The 15,528-nt window shown below is 47.6% G+C and overlaps 1 protein-coding gene across 1 annotated transcript; it reads right to left on the bottom strand.

Moving 5' to 3' along the window:
• Window positions 1–3,567: 3,567 nt before the first annotated feature.
• Window positions 3,568–15,029, bottom strand: LOC125941941 (uncharacterized; the record flags this gene model as incomplete). Its single annotated transcript, XM_049659822.1, has 3 exons — window positions 14,865–15,029; window positions 5,128–5,336; window positions 3,568–3,594 (listed from the first exon to the last, which is right to left on the bottom strand). Coding segments are annotated over exons 1-3 (325 nt in total), but the record flags the coding sequence as incomplete, so codon positions are not given.
• Window positions 15,030–15,528: the final 499 nt, after the last annotated feature.

Below are 15,528 nucleotides of genomic sequence, written 5' to 3'. Positions count from 1 at the left end.
CCGCCGCTGCTGTGAGGAGGCAGCTCGCGTAGGCGATAACACGATCACGTCCCTGTGGTGCTGGGCTAAGACGGCTCCGATACCGTGACCACTGGCATTGGTAGGGACCTCTGTAGCAGAGGACGGGTCAAAGTTGCAAGTATAGGTGCGTGGTGAAAAGTTTGTCAGGTGGCAACGTGGCAGTTTGAGCGGGATCCACATAAATGGCACGTCCTTCTTCAGAAGATCAGTAAGTGGTCGGCAATCGCTACGAAGTCTTTAAAGTCTTAATGAACCATCGGAAGTAGGAGCAGAGTCCTACAAAACTTCGGACGTCTTTGACAGACTGAGGTACCAGGAAAAGACATGACAGCATGAATTTTCTTCGGGTCTGGTTGAATACCGGAAGCGTCTATGAGGTGGCCCAGCACTGTAATCTGTCGACGACCGAGTGACACTTCGAGGAATTTAGTTGGAGCCCAGCCTCGCGGAAGACTTGAAGAACAGCTGATAAGTGCTCAAGGTGTGTCTGAAATGTAGGCAAAAATACAAGAACACGTCTAAGTAGCAGAGGCATGCTGACCATTTGAACCCTTGTAGGAAAGAGTCCCATCATACGTCGAATGTGGCTAGGGCGTTGCATAGACCGAATGGCTAACTTTGAATGAAAATAGACCATCAGGGGTCACGAACACGGTCTTCTCTTGGTCCTTTTCACCCGCAGAAATTTTCCAATAACCGACCGAAGGTCTACTCATGAAAAGTAGTAGTAGTCCACAAGAAACACGCAATATGCATGTAGCAATATGATTATGAGGCATGCCGTAGTGGGGGGCTCGGGATTAATTTCGACTACCTGGAGTGCTTTAACATACACCCATGCATGGCACACGTCCGTTTTTGCATTTTGACCCATCGACATGCAGCTGCCGCGGCCGGGATTCTATGCCACGCTCTCGGGCTTAGCAACGCAACGCCAATCTTTGTTGCTACGACCGCGGCGGGTAGCAACAAAGAGCTTCGGAACTGAAAAGCCTCGACGGGTACTTAGAAGGAAAGACCGATGTTGACCCCAGTGGGCAAAGGTAGAAAAGTTTCATATTGTCACTAGGTGCCAAAGACGATGGAAGGCGTGGAGTACAGAAATGAAGCGAATGCCACCAATCTTGCTGATGTGACAATACGAGGGGGGGGGGGGGAGGTGTTGCAAGTGGTTGCCGCCTCCTGATAAAGTTAAAAGGTACTTGAAAACTGCCAACAAGTTGCTTGTTACTGCCCAAAGCAGCAGTGTTTATTGTTCCGGGGAGGGGGAGTCATGGCAGAGTGATGCAAGTCACCCTGGCAATAGAAATGAGAACGGCAATAGAGATCTGCGGCTCTGTGGCTACCTGCGTGCCGGGGCACCTGGCCAGCTCTGCCAGAATCCTTGCAGCGGTTTGACTGTTTGCATCATCTGCTGCGGCATCAAAAGTGGTTTGCAACATTCGAAATTCAGCGTGTTGTGAGTAGGGTGTCGAACCAGAATTTTTTCGGGTTCAATTTCCGAGCACCATTCCGTTCTGGTTCGAGCCGGTTCAAACGTGTTCGGCGAAAAAAAAAAAAGATTTTTTTTTTACTCTTGTGTGCTGCGTTTCGTTTCTCTGTCACGTCGGTATAAAACAGACGCATGACGTAGCTTTCTTTTGTAAATGTTTTGACTTGGCCAACAACTACAATCCACTGCAAAATGTTTTCCATGGGAGGCCAATGATTACAACACTAGCTGAAGCAAATAAAAGGTTCGCAGAGACAATAGGCTGCTTACGTGTGTGAATGTGAAAGCATTATTCTTTATGGCCGCAGTTTATTTTATTCGTTTATTTTAGTTCATTAATATAATTCAATCTTATTTTACTCTTCGCTCATAAACCTGCAGTTTTCATACTCCGCAGTTGTTTTCTTGAGGAAAAAACACACAATGGCTCTACGTAGCCGCTGCGGTGCCGCCTTGCGCTCCACTTCCTCGCCGACCAGTGATGGGCCGCACCTAGTCTCCAAATGGGGCATGTAGCCTCCTGGTCAATGGGAAGTGCCTCGATGCCACCGACGCTCCCCCACCTTCTGGCCAGCAATGACGGGTCATTCTCCAAATCGTGCATTCTCGCCTGATTCTCTGGCTGGCAGGCAGGCAGCCTACTAGCAAGTGGGCAGCCTCTTTGGCGGGCAGGCAACTTCGCTGGGTAGCAGAGAGCCTGCTGCCCATCCCATCTTTTGGTATCATCAAATTTCGCCACACACACACACATATTTTACGCTTTTCATGTACCTATTAGTTTCAACAGCGTTTTAGCTTTAACGTGAGAGCATTACCACTGTTAGCAGTCAAAAACTCTCCGGCATCAGCGTCAGCATCCACCTGTGAAGCGTGGCAGGTGGCATTTAGAGGGATTTCACTCTCCCCACCTTCCACCTGCTAACAGGACCGGTAGTGGGAAGGAACGGCTATAATTACTCACTGATTTATAGGGAAACAACGGCGACAGCGCTAATCTTCCTTTTATACGACGTGCCACGTCGTAGCATCCACTGTACAACAGTGTTCTCACTTTCCCGCCGGGCACACGTCAATACTGGTCAGGCGCATAAACAAGTTCCAGAATTCAAGTCGCCTCTCTCGACGCGGCGCTGCCGCCCATGAGGAAAAGTGGAGATGGATTTACTTAACACTGTAAAGGCTACACGCATTCTGCAAGTCGATTTCTCCATCGTTTGGAGGCTTCTACGGCGCACGCCGGCGTGCTTATTCAAGCCGCATAGGCTTTTCATACGTGCGCCGATTTCTTGCGACAAATGGTGACTATAAGAGGCTGATATTTGATAAAATCTACTTATGATGGTTCTATCGGATGTGCAGAGCGTGCGGACGACGATGCTGCCACATTATCTCTCGTCAGTGTCTCCCGTTTTTCTCAACAATGCTTCGAGCAAATAAAGTTCTCTGTTCTCTCTTTACCAGACGGCTCTACTCGAAATCTCCGTTCCCGGAAGTGGTGCGGAACAGTTCCTTCGATTCGTTCCGGTTCGGGTTCAGTTCCAAAATGGCGGAAAAAGTACGGGTTCGGTTCAGTTCCAGTTCCGGCAAAAATTCAGGTTCAGTTCTCGTTTTCATTTAGCTTGGTTTGAAACTCTAGTTGTAATTTATTTAATGGACTTGGGCTGGGACTTTTAAAAAATTCGCGTCATCCCTAAATTGGTATTGGTCATGATCGTATCACCGCGATCCTACAGTAATCGGTTGCATAAAAAAAGAAGGCAAAGGGACAAACATTCAAACATTTTAATTCGATAGAAAGAAGTACAGTCAAACTCACTTATAGCATTACTGCTTTTAACAATGCTCGGATGTGTAACAATGAGCAGCTGGCGCACGATCAACTTTTGTGTGTCTTCTGAGGTAAAATAACCACTTACTACAATGTCCCAATGGTGCATTATTGGCTATAAAAATCCGGTTACTGGGTGTCTGCCCTGAAACTAAAAGGAAACAAAATCCAGGAAAAGAAAAAAATGCGAGCCGCTTCGTCGCCACACCGCCTTTGTGCCGCGCACCCTCATGGTACGCCTTCATCACATAGCCTGAAACAAAGATAAAGCAAGAGCCAATTTGCCACCTGTCTTTCTGCCATGCACCTTGCACAGTACGCCTTTGTGTCCCCCCTACCCCGCCCAGCTCTGAATGGCAAGCGGGTGGAAGGGAGGTGCGCACAATGCAAGCGATGTGTTGCAACGAAAGGATGCGAGAAGGCGTGATGAAGCAACTCATTTATTTTTCTAAGGGCCCCTCACCAGGCCACATAGCAAATTTTGGTTAACACTGGAAGTTGTTACATGCCCTCTAAGGAGTGTTCTACAGCAACAACTTTTCAAATTAGTTCATTAATAGCAGAGATATAAATATTTGAAGTGGCGCGAACCTACAATTTAAGAAGGTGAGCGTCACTGTCAACATTCACACCGACTCTCTCTCCACTTGCCCATCAAGCCTCCGCTGGCGAAATTCTCTCCCTCCATTCTCCCAAACCAGAGCCAGAGGATCACATGACACTTACATCACAGGCCCTGCCTTCTACTTTTTTTTCTTTCTCTCTTGCGCGCATTTTTGCTGAGTGGCACACTCCGGTGACGGTCTGGCGCACAAACTGTTGCATTTGTCTCGTTTGATGCTCTTCACAAGAACACTTGATCAGTGCCACAATCACGAGCAATGGGGCAGGCGGCGTGAGAGGATGAAAGAGTATGGTCGCGGCACTGGAACACGATAAAAAATGAAGTAAGTTTCTTTCTCTGCAGGCGAGACTGCATGACGTGGGAACAAGCAGATGAAACTTAAGTATATCTCTCTTGCTATGGTACAAAGTGAAGGAAAAACACGTGGACATCCGGTTTGTATGTTTTATTATTTTTATAAACAATTTGTCTATTGAAGCAACATATAAACAAATAACTGATGCATCCTTCAATAATTCTCGAAGTCATGTGTCACTATGAGTGACGTCACAGCACTGCCATGCACGTAGGCACACTAGCGCGATATATCTAGACTTTCTAGCTGGAAGCGTGGCGCCCACAAAGAGAAGGGCAAACGGCATTTGGTTTCAAATTTGGGCTCTTTCCGCGGCGTGTAGGGATGTAATACTTAGCAGAGCGATCATTAGCATGCATTGCATGCCCTGCGCTTGTCAGCTCAAAATGGCCAGACCTGTCAATGCGATGAAGGCGTGCCATGTGGGGTGCACAGCACAAAGGCGAGTGTAACGAAGCAGCTCGCATTCTTTTTCTCAAGGATTTTGCATTTTTGTTTTCAGCAGACACACCAGTAGCCAGATTTAATTGTTATAACTGATAATGTGGCGTGGGAGCATTGTCGTAAACGGTTTATTTTACCATAGAACACAAACAAAAAATCACAGTGCATTGGCTGCTCACTGTTATATCCAATATATTGTTAAAACAGGTATTGTAAGTGGGCTAGGCTGTACATACCAAGCTATGCCATGCATACATATAATGTCATACATACCAAGCTAGGCAGACCCCCCCCCCCCTTGGCCATTTACCACAAACTCAGACAAGCAATCAAAAGTAAGAGAAGTGCCGGTTACTGCCAACCTGAGCTGCAGCTTGATTGATCCACAACCTCCATAGTCTGCGTGCTCCTTGACACGCTCCATGCTTTCAAGGAGCACCCGTTAGACTTGTCAGCCAGAGGCAAGCTGCACTGCGTGCCAACTTCGACTTGAGTGATGACTTTGGAAGGAGTGTGGCATGCCGCTTTGGTAACAGTGATGCCCAGGCTCATAGCTTTTGTGACATCATGCCTGCAGAAAATTATTGGAGGAAATGAAGTCCTGCTACATCATCGAGTGACAAATACATCAATAAAAAAGATGCAGATTACATTGCATAACCATGGAACACAAAACAAACATTTCGGTTCAGTAAAGGACTACAGAGGACAATGCACATTGAATACTGGAAAGCAGGGCAACCCTTTCTCTGTGTAAGGTTGGTGCATGGCAGGCTTGAATGTATCTCAAATTTAAGCAGTACATATCTCAGGCTTAAGTTTTTCATTTCACATAGTGACACTTTTTGAAGCTATTGGTGTACACTAATACAAGCCAATTATAAGATCGCAAGGTCTTCACTATCAGCCCATTAACCCATTAAAGACCGGTTTCTTTTTCTTCGTGTTTTATCGCAACAAATGTAATTTTGTACCGTATCTGCGTCTAAGTCACAAAAGCTTTCATTGTGAACGTGCTCTTAAGGCTCGTTCACACCGGAGGCGGAGCGGCAAAGCGGCCAAGCGGCAAAGCGGGGAAAACCTCCTCTCCAGGCGGCGAAAGCGGGCGGAAAACGAGGCGGCTAGTCCGATCGCCCCCAGACCGATTTTTGCCGCCCGCCCAAGCTCGCCGCTTTGCCGCAGCCAATCAGAACGCCAGACGACGGTGGCGCTGGTGTATCTCGGCGCGAGATCTGGGCACGGGCGGTCGACCGGTGCCACGAGATGGCGACACGTCCCCCGCGAAAGCGCTCGATGCTCCGCCTCCTCGGCGGCGCGGGCAGCCAGGCAAGCCGTCTGGTCTGAACAGGCCCGCGTGGTCGCCGCCTCGCCGCTTTGAAAAGCCCGCTTGGCCGCTTTGCCGCTCCGCCTCCGGTGTGAACGAGCCTTTAGTTTACAAAATATGGCCCGTGACTATATGGTCACGCTGGGCCCCTATGCTACAGCAAAAAGCACATGACAAATTCTGTTTCTGGCCTTGACACATCGAAACAAAAATAATTAGGGACTTGTGGGACACCTAATTAGTATGGTATGGTTCGAAGCATAGGATTCAAATGCCAATGTCACATTTAGTGCACTGTGCTGTTGCAATTGCCTCCTAGCCCACCAGCGCCTTTTGCCGTTGGGTACAGCTCCAACAAAGTGAGCCACTTTGTCATATCGTGCACTACAAAAAGCAACGCCAAAAGGCTTTGACGTTGTTTGAGATCAGGTCCTTTCGGCTTGTTGTCCCATCTTCTGAGGTATCTTTGGCCTTTTTGCCTCCAGAATTCAAGCTGAGTGATGTTGGACCCTGTGCTGCGAATAAGCGCCCAACCGTTGCTTATGGCCACATCCCAAAGGCAAGTGAATATTAGCCACCACCATTTCTCGCCGCGAATTGCAATCTGGTAGGCCCCTATGTTTGCATCCATCTGGTCTGTGCCTCCCATAAAGCAGTTATATAGGGCAACAGCATCTGGACAAGGCACTTTGGTCCTCTCCTACTGAGCACGGGAATATCTGTCTGCAGATGACATGGGCTCTACACTGTGTACGGCGCTTACAATTGTTGTAACAGTGTTGTCCAGCGCACGATTATCCCGTCGTCTGAAAGCACGTGCACTTCATACCCACGGGCTGGCGTTGGACAATGGGTCGTCTCGATTTACGTCCACCGCGCGATCGTTTTACTCGTGCTGGAAGCTTCTGGCTAGCTCTCTGGATGTTCTCTGCGGGCGCCAGAGCCAAGAGCGCCTTCGCTTTTTACAGGTTGCCCCGTACCCTGCGGGCTCCAGAGCGTGCTGGAAGCTTCAGTATAGGCGATGACGCGATCGCGTCATCGCCTATGCCAGTCGCCTTCTTTCCTCTTCGGAGTGCAAATTTTCGATCACTGAGCGCGAGTGCCTCGCACTGGTTTGGGCTGTCGGAAAGTTTCGACCATACTTGTTTGGCCGCACCTTTTTCTCAGGTTGCCCCAGAACCAGCCAGCGATCGTTTTACTTTTTGGATCTGCTTCCGGCTACTCTCGCGGATGTGTCTGATATCCGATTTAGCCAGCCAGCCACGACAATTAAATGAGAGCGTCATCTTATGGATGGCCCAGATCTACTATTTGTAATCGCCGTTCCACTGTCCTCGAACAGCTTCATCAGCTGGACATCTCGGAGCAAACGGAAGACCGCTCTGTGCGCCGACGAGTCTTGAGCGCTCGCCAGCGACATACCGCTTTGTCGGGCCATTCCCAACATCTCTGACTTGGATTGCCGTCGCTACGGACTACGCGACACGATACGATCACGCGGGCACTCGACAAGCTGTGCCAACGTTGCGGAATTCCTACTTTACGACGTTATTCTTCACCACGGCGCTCCCCGACAGCTGCTGACCGCGTGGTCGCTCTTTCTGTCCAAAGTCGTCGACGACATTCTTCGTTCGTGTTCCATCCGTCACAAGCTAACCACTGCCTTTGGACTCGCATCCACGCTCTCCAAAGAAATTCTTGCCATGTGACATTCGTCGGCCATGGCTGTATGGGCATTCGCTGCAGCGTTTGTTCGGCTGCCTGATTGCCATCGTGGCTGTCCCAGAAGGGCTACGATAGCAGAGTCGTTATTTAGGTCCTCCTCTGGACGCCTTGCCGCCATCGTCAAACGCGGGAGGCGCCAAGGACGTTACCAATTGGAAATCTGCCGCCTCCGTTATCGTGCACGTTCTTTTTGTTTCCTACTGCTCCTTAAGCGCCGAGACCGGAATGCTTACGCGCTATCTGCGGACGTGAACAGCACGCTGTGCTCTCGATCATGCTACTCATATTGCATGGTATCTTCATCGTGTTCCGTGCAAGTTGTCGAAGTTGTAGACGCTCATTCCACACTATTGCAGTGCCTTTTCAGTTCATGTAATTTTCTGGTGGTATCCCTTTTCACATTGTTCGCGTATATGTGGCAATATGTCTTTTTTCTGCAGTTAGTGTAGGCATCGCAGCTAACCCGTGTTCGCTCCGTCTCTCCGTCGTATCTTGGATGGCAGCTCAAAACCGATGCGTTCTAACCTATATATATAGGCCGTTGATGTTAAAGGATTGCACTGGTTGAGATGAGCAATGACCACACATACATTAGCTTTATTATTGCTCTCATGATCGATCAATACTATTTTTCGTGTGAAGCTTTTCTTTGGTTACAGGCGGCGTGCATTTTCACGCGCCAGCCGCAGTCCCAGCTCCTTCAGCACAGGAGCAGAATTAAGAGAAGCACCATCAGGCGAACCAAACTTTTTGAACATCGAATTTAAGCATGTCATAATTTTATGCATATAAGACACACCCGATATCCTGCTTTTTCGTGTCTTGTCAAATGATGTCAAATGTCGCCGGTGGCCGACGTGATCGCATTATGAGCAGGCATCCTCAAGCGATGGATCACATAGATGCGATTTCATGTCTTGGAATCAGACACATCGCATGCCGTTAATTGCGCTGTGCTAAGTGAGCTGCACAGTGAGCGTCCTGTGCCAAGTCGTGCGAAATCTCGCAAAAGTGATCGTATTCCTAAATGCAACTTATACATTTCCAAGTTGGCAACGCAGAAATGGGCCGACTACGCCACGTGCGCGCCGGTTGCTGCCATGCTGGTAGCATGTAGCATGTTTACATTTCTCCCTGCGGCCAGTGCTGTCCCGGCGTTCGATTTTCCAAACTTCGGGCAGCTCCGGGTCGTCTTGGGATCCCAGCCCACGTGACTTCCTATCAGAACCGGAACTAGCTCGCTGCCGTCTGGCTGCCAGCAGGCTACCAGAACTCCGAAAATTCGAAGAAGCCCAATAAAGGGAGCCCAAAGGCCCAGAATGACCATATGGCAACACACACAATAACATGCTCGTACACAAAATAAACTAACATCAATCTCTCACAAATTATTACTGGAAGTCATGTATAGCATGAGGTATAGAGAGACATGTGGATCATGCTATAACTGAAATAAATACTGAAAGAAAAATACATGTACCCACGCAAACGTTGCATCTTGACGTGCCGAATTGCAAGCCAGTATTTCCCACCTTTCTTGAGCAGCTCCCAAATAAACAGACAATTTGTGCCACTTGGTGTCTGTAAGCTGTGTCCTAAGCTCTCAAAAGGCCCTTTAGGGCAAGTTGGGCACGGTTTTTTTAACCTGTACAAATTGAAATGCTTCGTGCACATCTGCGTGACCTGCATGACACGCTGGTAGCTAATGGGTTAAATGTCCACTGCAGGATGAAGATCTCTCTCGGCGATCTCCAATCGCCCCAGTCTTGCGCCTGGTTGATGCCATCGTATGCTTGTAGATTTCCTCATTTCATCACACCATCTAAATGTCTGCTGGCCATGACTGCACATCCCTTCCCTTCGTACCCATTCGGTAACTCTAACAGATCACCTGGCCTACGCATTCATAGCCTGCCCAAGTTAATTTTAATGCGGACTAGCCATCTTGAGATACTCACACATTTTTCGGTGTCATTCTGATTGCCTGTGAGTGTATGTAAATGTTTTCCTGCAAACTTGGGTCACTGGATAGTCATTGGTCGAATGGGTAGTGTGCTGTGTTCGAAACCAACCATTGGACCAACTTGGGTTACTAAATATGTGCACAGTGTGTGTCACTCTTCAATAGACGTCTTTCACATCAACTTGGGCAGGTGATGTGCCGCTGGGTACGTGCACTCTCGAATTAATCTGTTGCATTCCAACTTGGGTAGCTGGGTATATGCGACTGGGAATGTGACGTTCTTCAATGAACCTCTTTGAAGCCAAATTGTTCCACTGCTCATCCGCCACTGCATATGTGCCGCTGTTCAATGAACCTCTTTGAGAGCAACTTAGGTCACTACTGGATATGTGCCACTGTGCTTCTCTTCAATGAACCTCATTCACGCAAACTTGGGTCACTGGGTATGTGCTGTTCATTAAAACATATCACCAATTATACACCCATCATAAAATGGATTGCTAATTAGCATTAACATCACCAATCATCTCCAAAGGAAGGATTTGTTGCTTTATGCGTTAGCAGTCTTAGAGTACTTCATACACTTTCTGGGCGGCCAAGGAATCCATGTATGTTTCTAGTTTCTATCTATGCAAAATTTGTATCTGACGCTTTCCCGCCTACCTGGCTCACTGGTTAATGGTCGAATGGGCAGCGCATCAGGCTACTGTGCTGAGGATTATGTGGATATGCTCGAGAGATTAAGAAAAATTACCAGCCCTTCCCCTGTCGTGAAAATGGGGGTAGGCGAAGCTTGTGGCAAGATGACGCTGTGGCAAGGCGTTCTGCTTCGTTTGCCCTAAACTCGGGGTCAGCGGCTCTTCACTGACATTTGGCCTCAAGGTCTCGCTCCCACAACTTGGGTCCGCGGCTCTTCGGTAACGTTTCGGCTGCGCTTCGGAAGCCCTCGCGCTAGAATTCGGCAAGTCGGCGACGAGCCCTTTCCCGAAGCGAGTTCACGGTGCCGTTGCTCAAACGCAGCCTGCTCCTCGGTGGAACACACCATGCGCAGCCTTCCCATCTGGTCGATTTTTTTCCTTCTTTCTCTCAATACCTGGTAGTTCCAGTACGCCAATGCTCAACGGCCACACATCTCTGCGCGCTTGAGTTTTGGGCCAAGCACAACTTCGAAAAGCTGCCGCCAGCCCCCCTGCAGTCCTGACCTGTCGCTGGCAGGCTTTTTCCTGTTCCCGAAAATCAAGATCGGCGTGAAAGCAGTCCGTTTTGGGGCCATCGAAGCGATTCAAGCTTGCCGTGACAAGGGCTCTGAAAATAATTAATTTCTTAAATGTGTTGCAAGCATCTTAACCACTTCTCTGGACCTGTACTGAAAAATTCAATAATATGTGGGCAGTGTTTTAGTAAAGCGGTTTCAAAGGTAGACGGCTGGGTGTCTGCGTCATATGCAGCGGGTCCTCTTCTTTCATTGTTTTTCACAATATTTTAACTCCATCATCCATTTCAAGTGGTTGGACGGGTGCTTTCTAAGTATGCTAGACATGAGACAGTTGATGTTCTCATATCTAATGACTCTATTGAGAATTCTTGCATGGAGCCCACATTACGCACACTTCATTAAGTTGAAAATTTTTATCTTTTCTGCAGCAATACACTCTTCATGATTCTGAAGGTTTAAAAAAGCCCTGAAAGGGTTAAAGAAGATAGAGTCAATAAAGGCGCAATCAGTTACCATCCGACATGACTCATGCTTGCATCTCTGTCGAGATAATCGACCATGCAGCATTGCTGCCCTCCTCTCCACAGTGCTAATGTCAGCTTTCTTCTGTAATTGCGCAAGTGTACTAAATCTAGCCGTGGGAGTGCTAGCCAGCACCACTCACAGCTGTGATGGCAAACTAGAGCCATCCTTTCAACCACAGGCATCACGCAGCACGTGATCTTGGAAGCAGGCTGAAGCAGGCAACTGGCCAATAGACCTTCGTGTGCTACCTTGAGGCATCAAGGCTAAACGTTACTAGACTACGTTCAGTTGTTGAACTCTCCATAGGTGCTGTATATCGCGGGCCCCCCAGCCTCGGTTTGCCACCAAAGGGCGGGAGCCCAGCAGGTAGCTCTACGCGGGTGCAGCTCTGCGTTGGCGAAGGCACTCGGGTCTGCCAACTTCGCAACTTACAAACGCAACAAAAGTTTTCTAATGCCTTTTTAATGTTTGTATAGCCTTCATTTAGCAGATCGATTGAAAAACTTTACTGAGATGTGAAAATTCTGCTGTGCTCCCCCAGAGTGCGCTGTTAAGGCTGATTCACACTACGCCGACAGGGCACCGATTTTGGGCCAAGCACAACTTCGAAAAGCTGCGCCAGCCCCCCTGCAGTCCTGACCTGTCGCTGGCAGGCTTTTTCTTGTTCCCGAAAATCAAGATCGGCGTGAAAGCAGTCCGGAGACAGCGTTTTCCTTCCTTTGAACCATTGGCCACAGTGTTTCCCGTCCTGTAAACTGCTCGCGTCATCAGTCGGCAGACCAAAATCGTTCTTGTGTCATCGTAGTGTGAATCAGCCTTTAGAGTCCTTAGTCCAGGTCCGCAGCAGCTCTGGCCATCCGCTGCGCTCCACTATTCAGCCATTGCTGATTAGTACTGATTAATTATTCATGTGAATGCATTTATGGCTCATGAAGCGGAAAATCCGGCGTAGGCGGCTTTGGCCTGACCATACGATGGTCCGAAAATTCAAGGGAGCCAATCGAGACAGTTGATGACGTCATTAAGGCAAAGTTAATTAAGGCAGAGTGAATTAAGGTGAAATTAATTAAGGCACACTTAATTAAGAAAGCCATTGTTGTAAGTCGAACCCACGACTATTGGTGTTAATTATGGTGGAATTAAGGCCCAGTTAATTAACATATACTTAATTAAGGCAATCATACCCACGACCTGTGGTGCTAAGGCGAAGTTAATTAAGGCACAGTTAAGGTAGAATGAATTGTCACGTTTAATTATGATGTTCATTACGGCACGGGAACCCATGACCGTTAGGGCAGTCGAACTCACTACCCTTGGCGTTAATTAAAGTGAATTAAGGCCTAGTTAATTATAATAGAGTTGAAGTACTCGAATTCACGACTTTTGGTGGCAGTCGAACCCACTACCCTTGGTGTTAATTAAGATAGTTAATTAAGGCACTTGAACCCTCGACCTTTGGTGGTTTAGCAATGCTTTCGTATTCACCCACGTAGGAAAAAGTGCCCCTTGACTTTTTAATTATTTATACGATTTGTTCATTACCACTAATTGTTGCTGTTAATGAGCAGTTTGTACCTGCCAGCAGACCAATAGGTTAATTCATTAATTAGTACTAGTAATAGGTGCTACTAATCAGCAGTTGTAGCGGTCAGCAGGCCGATCGGTGCACTTCCTTTAAAATAGGGATAAATCCCCAAGGCACCTACTCTCAATATATACACACTCTCAGCACTTCATCTCGAGATGAAAAAAAAAATGAAGGTAGCGCTGTTTTCTTTCATCAAAGCACCATATTATCAAGTGCAATGTTGAAACCTACATGAGGTTTGGAGCAGACTTTACTTGCACATTCATGGCACATGCTCGCTGCAGGAACCACGTATAATAATAAAATTTGTTGATACGGCCGTAAACTCAAAATGCACACAGCATCCAACACACAAAAGAGAAACAAGTTTTCTAGATTCTTTTCCTCCTGTGTGCTTTGTGAGTGCACCAGGCATCAAGTGCAATAGAATATTACAAGTGTTCTGGCCAACACGATTTTAAATATGGGTTTAATTATTGTGGTAACTCACAACAGTTAACTGTAAGCATCAAAGGTTAGATCTGTGGACAAGCCTTGCTACCTGTCTAGCATGATAATGCTAGGGTGTCATACATGACTCAGGCCACTTTTAATTAAATCCATTTCTGCAGCAGCAGCACCAGCATTAGAACCAACAAGCATGCCCCTAGCAAATGGCATACCAGATTCTTGACTGAGCAAACCAGCAGCAATCGGTACTTTCGGCTATATTTGTTGTCAACAAGGAACTGTTAAGTTGGGTTTTTAAAGGGCCCTTCACCAGGTTTTGGCCATATTTAACAAACAAGCATAACGTACGCATGACGTGCTGACAATTGTGTCTGCATAGTATAAAATCCCAATCCAAACACCATGCCCCTTCCCTCCCTGCCAGACTCACTGTCACATGCCCAGAAGCCTCTTTTCAGTGATTGTTTCATCACTCACCATTACTAATCATCCAATGCAGAAGGTGCAGCATTGCAAGAAAAGAAGAGAAGGAAGAAAAGGAGGTGGGGCTTGATGCCACAGTACATCTCTCGGCTCTGGTAGCCACGTTAGCTCCGGTATGTGAGAAGGCAAGAAAAGATTAGATTATGGGGTTTCACGTGCCAAAACAACGTTCTGATTATGAGGCACGCAATAGTGGAAGACTCCGGAATAATTTAGACCACTTCTATCGCCTCTAATAAAAAAACAATTTGAAAAATTGTTTTGGTAAAACACTTCTAAGGTATCGTTTTATTGCTTCGAGTGTGTAACCAAAAGTTTGCAATGGTGCCTACAGTTGGCCCAACAAATATACGGTGCAAGCAGAAGAAATCATCAAAAGCTGTAAAGACAGCTGCAGCACAGTGAAACAAATTAGACAAGTGTTGTACACACAGCCAGAGGTCTGGGCCTAGAGCACTTCACAATGTTGCTGCCACAAATAGAAACATATGCACCTCATGCAACAGTGCAAAAGTACTTTAGCTGTAAACAGCCCGACAGCGCAGACGAAAACAGCAACAAGGCCAATGACACGGTGCCTGTTTCATCTGGATTCTTGCTGCGCAAAGTTACGAACGCGATGTAACAACGAAAGCAACGGACGTGTATACATAGAACGATGAGCTGATCATACACTCGTGTATGTTTACTTTCGTAAGTACCCGTAAGCAGCAGCAGCAGTCAAGTGGGTTGGTTTGCCTGCTCGATCAGAACGTACACATGGAATAACATAACTCCACAGCTTACATATAAGAGCTCTGAGTGAAGGAAGTACGCCGTCGCTACCTGCAGTGCCACAAACGGAAGGTGCTGGCGTGACTCGAGCGGTCAGCGGTGAACCGGGGAATGAAATGCAGCCGTGTGGGCGACCACATTGCTTGAGTACAACAGCACAACCATCCCGTGACCTCCGCATAAGTAAATGGGAGAAGCAAAGCTTATACAGTCATCTCATAGAGGCGCAGAAAAAAAGACACAATGAGACCGCATTTGCCGGCACTAATTCAACTGAGAGCACATGTATGCATGTGTTGCCGGCTAGGAGCTACCGGCCGTTTTTTTCACATCGCGACTAAAGAAAGAAGTGGGAACACACGCCTATTGCACATCGCTAACAGTGGCAATCTAGCTACTGTTCCAAGAAACTAAAGGAACTGCAGCAGCGTCCATCGAAAGTACGAATTGAATGGATCACGCGAATCTGGAGAGACCGTCTCGCACTCGCTGGCATTTCGAGATCACTTTATACCACCGGTTGTTCCTACACGTCTCAGCAAAAGAACGGGCAATCGCACAACACTAGTAGCAGCTACACTCACCTTTGCGTTGCGATCGATAGCTCCCGGTAGCTCTAGGCACTATAGCTACAGTGTACTAGAGGCTGTATCCATTGGCCCACTGCAATGTACGCAACTCAAAGCACTGCTCAGAGCTTCTAAACAAGTACAAG

Source organism: Dermacentor silvarum, unplaced genomic scaffold (genome assembly GCF_013339745.2).
Source record: "Dermacentor silvarum isolate Dsil-2018 unplaced genomic scaffold, BIME_Dsil_1.4 Seq6583, whole genome shotgun sequence".
Lineage (NCBI taxonomy): Eukaryota > Metazoa > Arthropoda > Arachnida > Ixodida > Ixodidae > Dermacentor > Dermacentor silvarum.
This window is presented reverse-complemented; position numbering and strand designations above follow the sequence as displayed.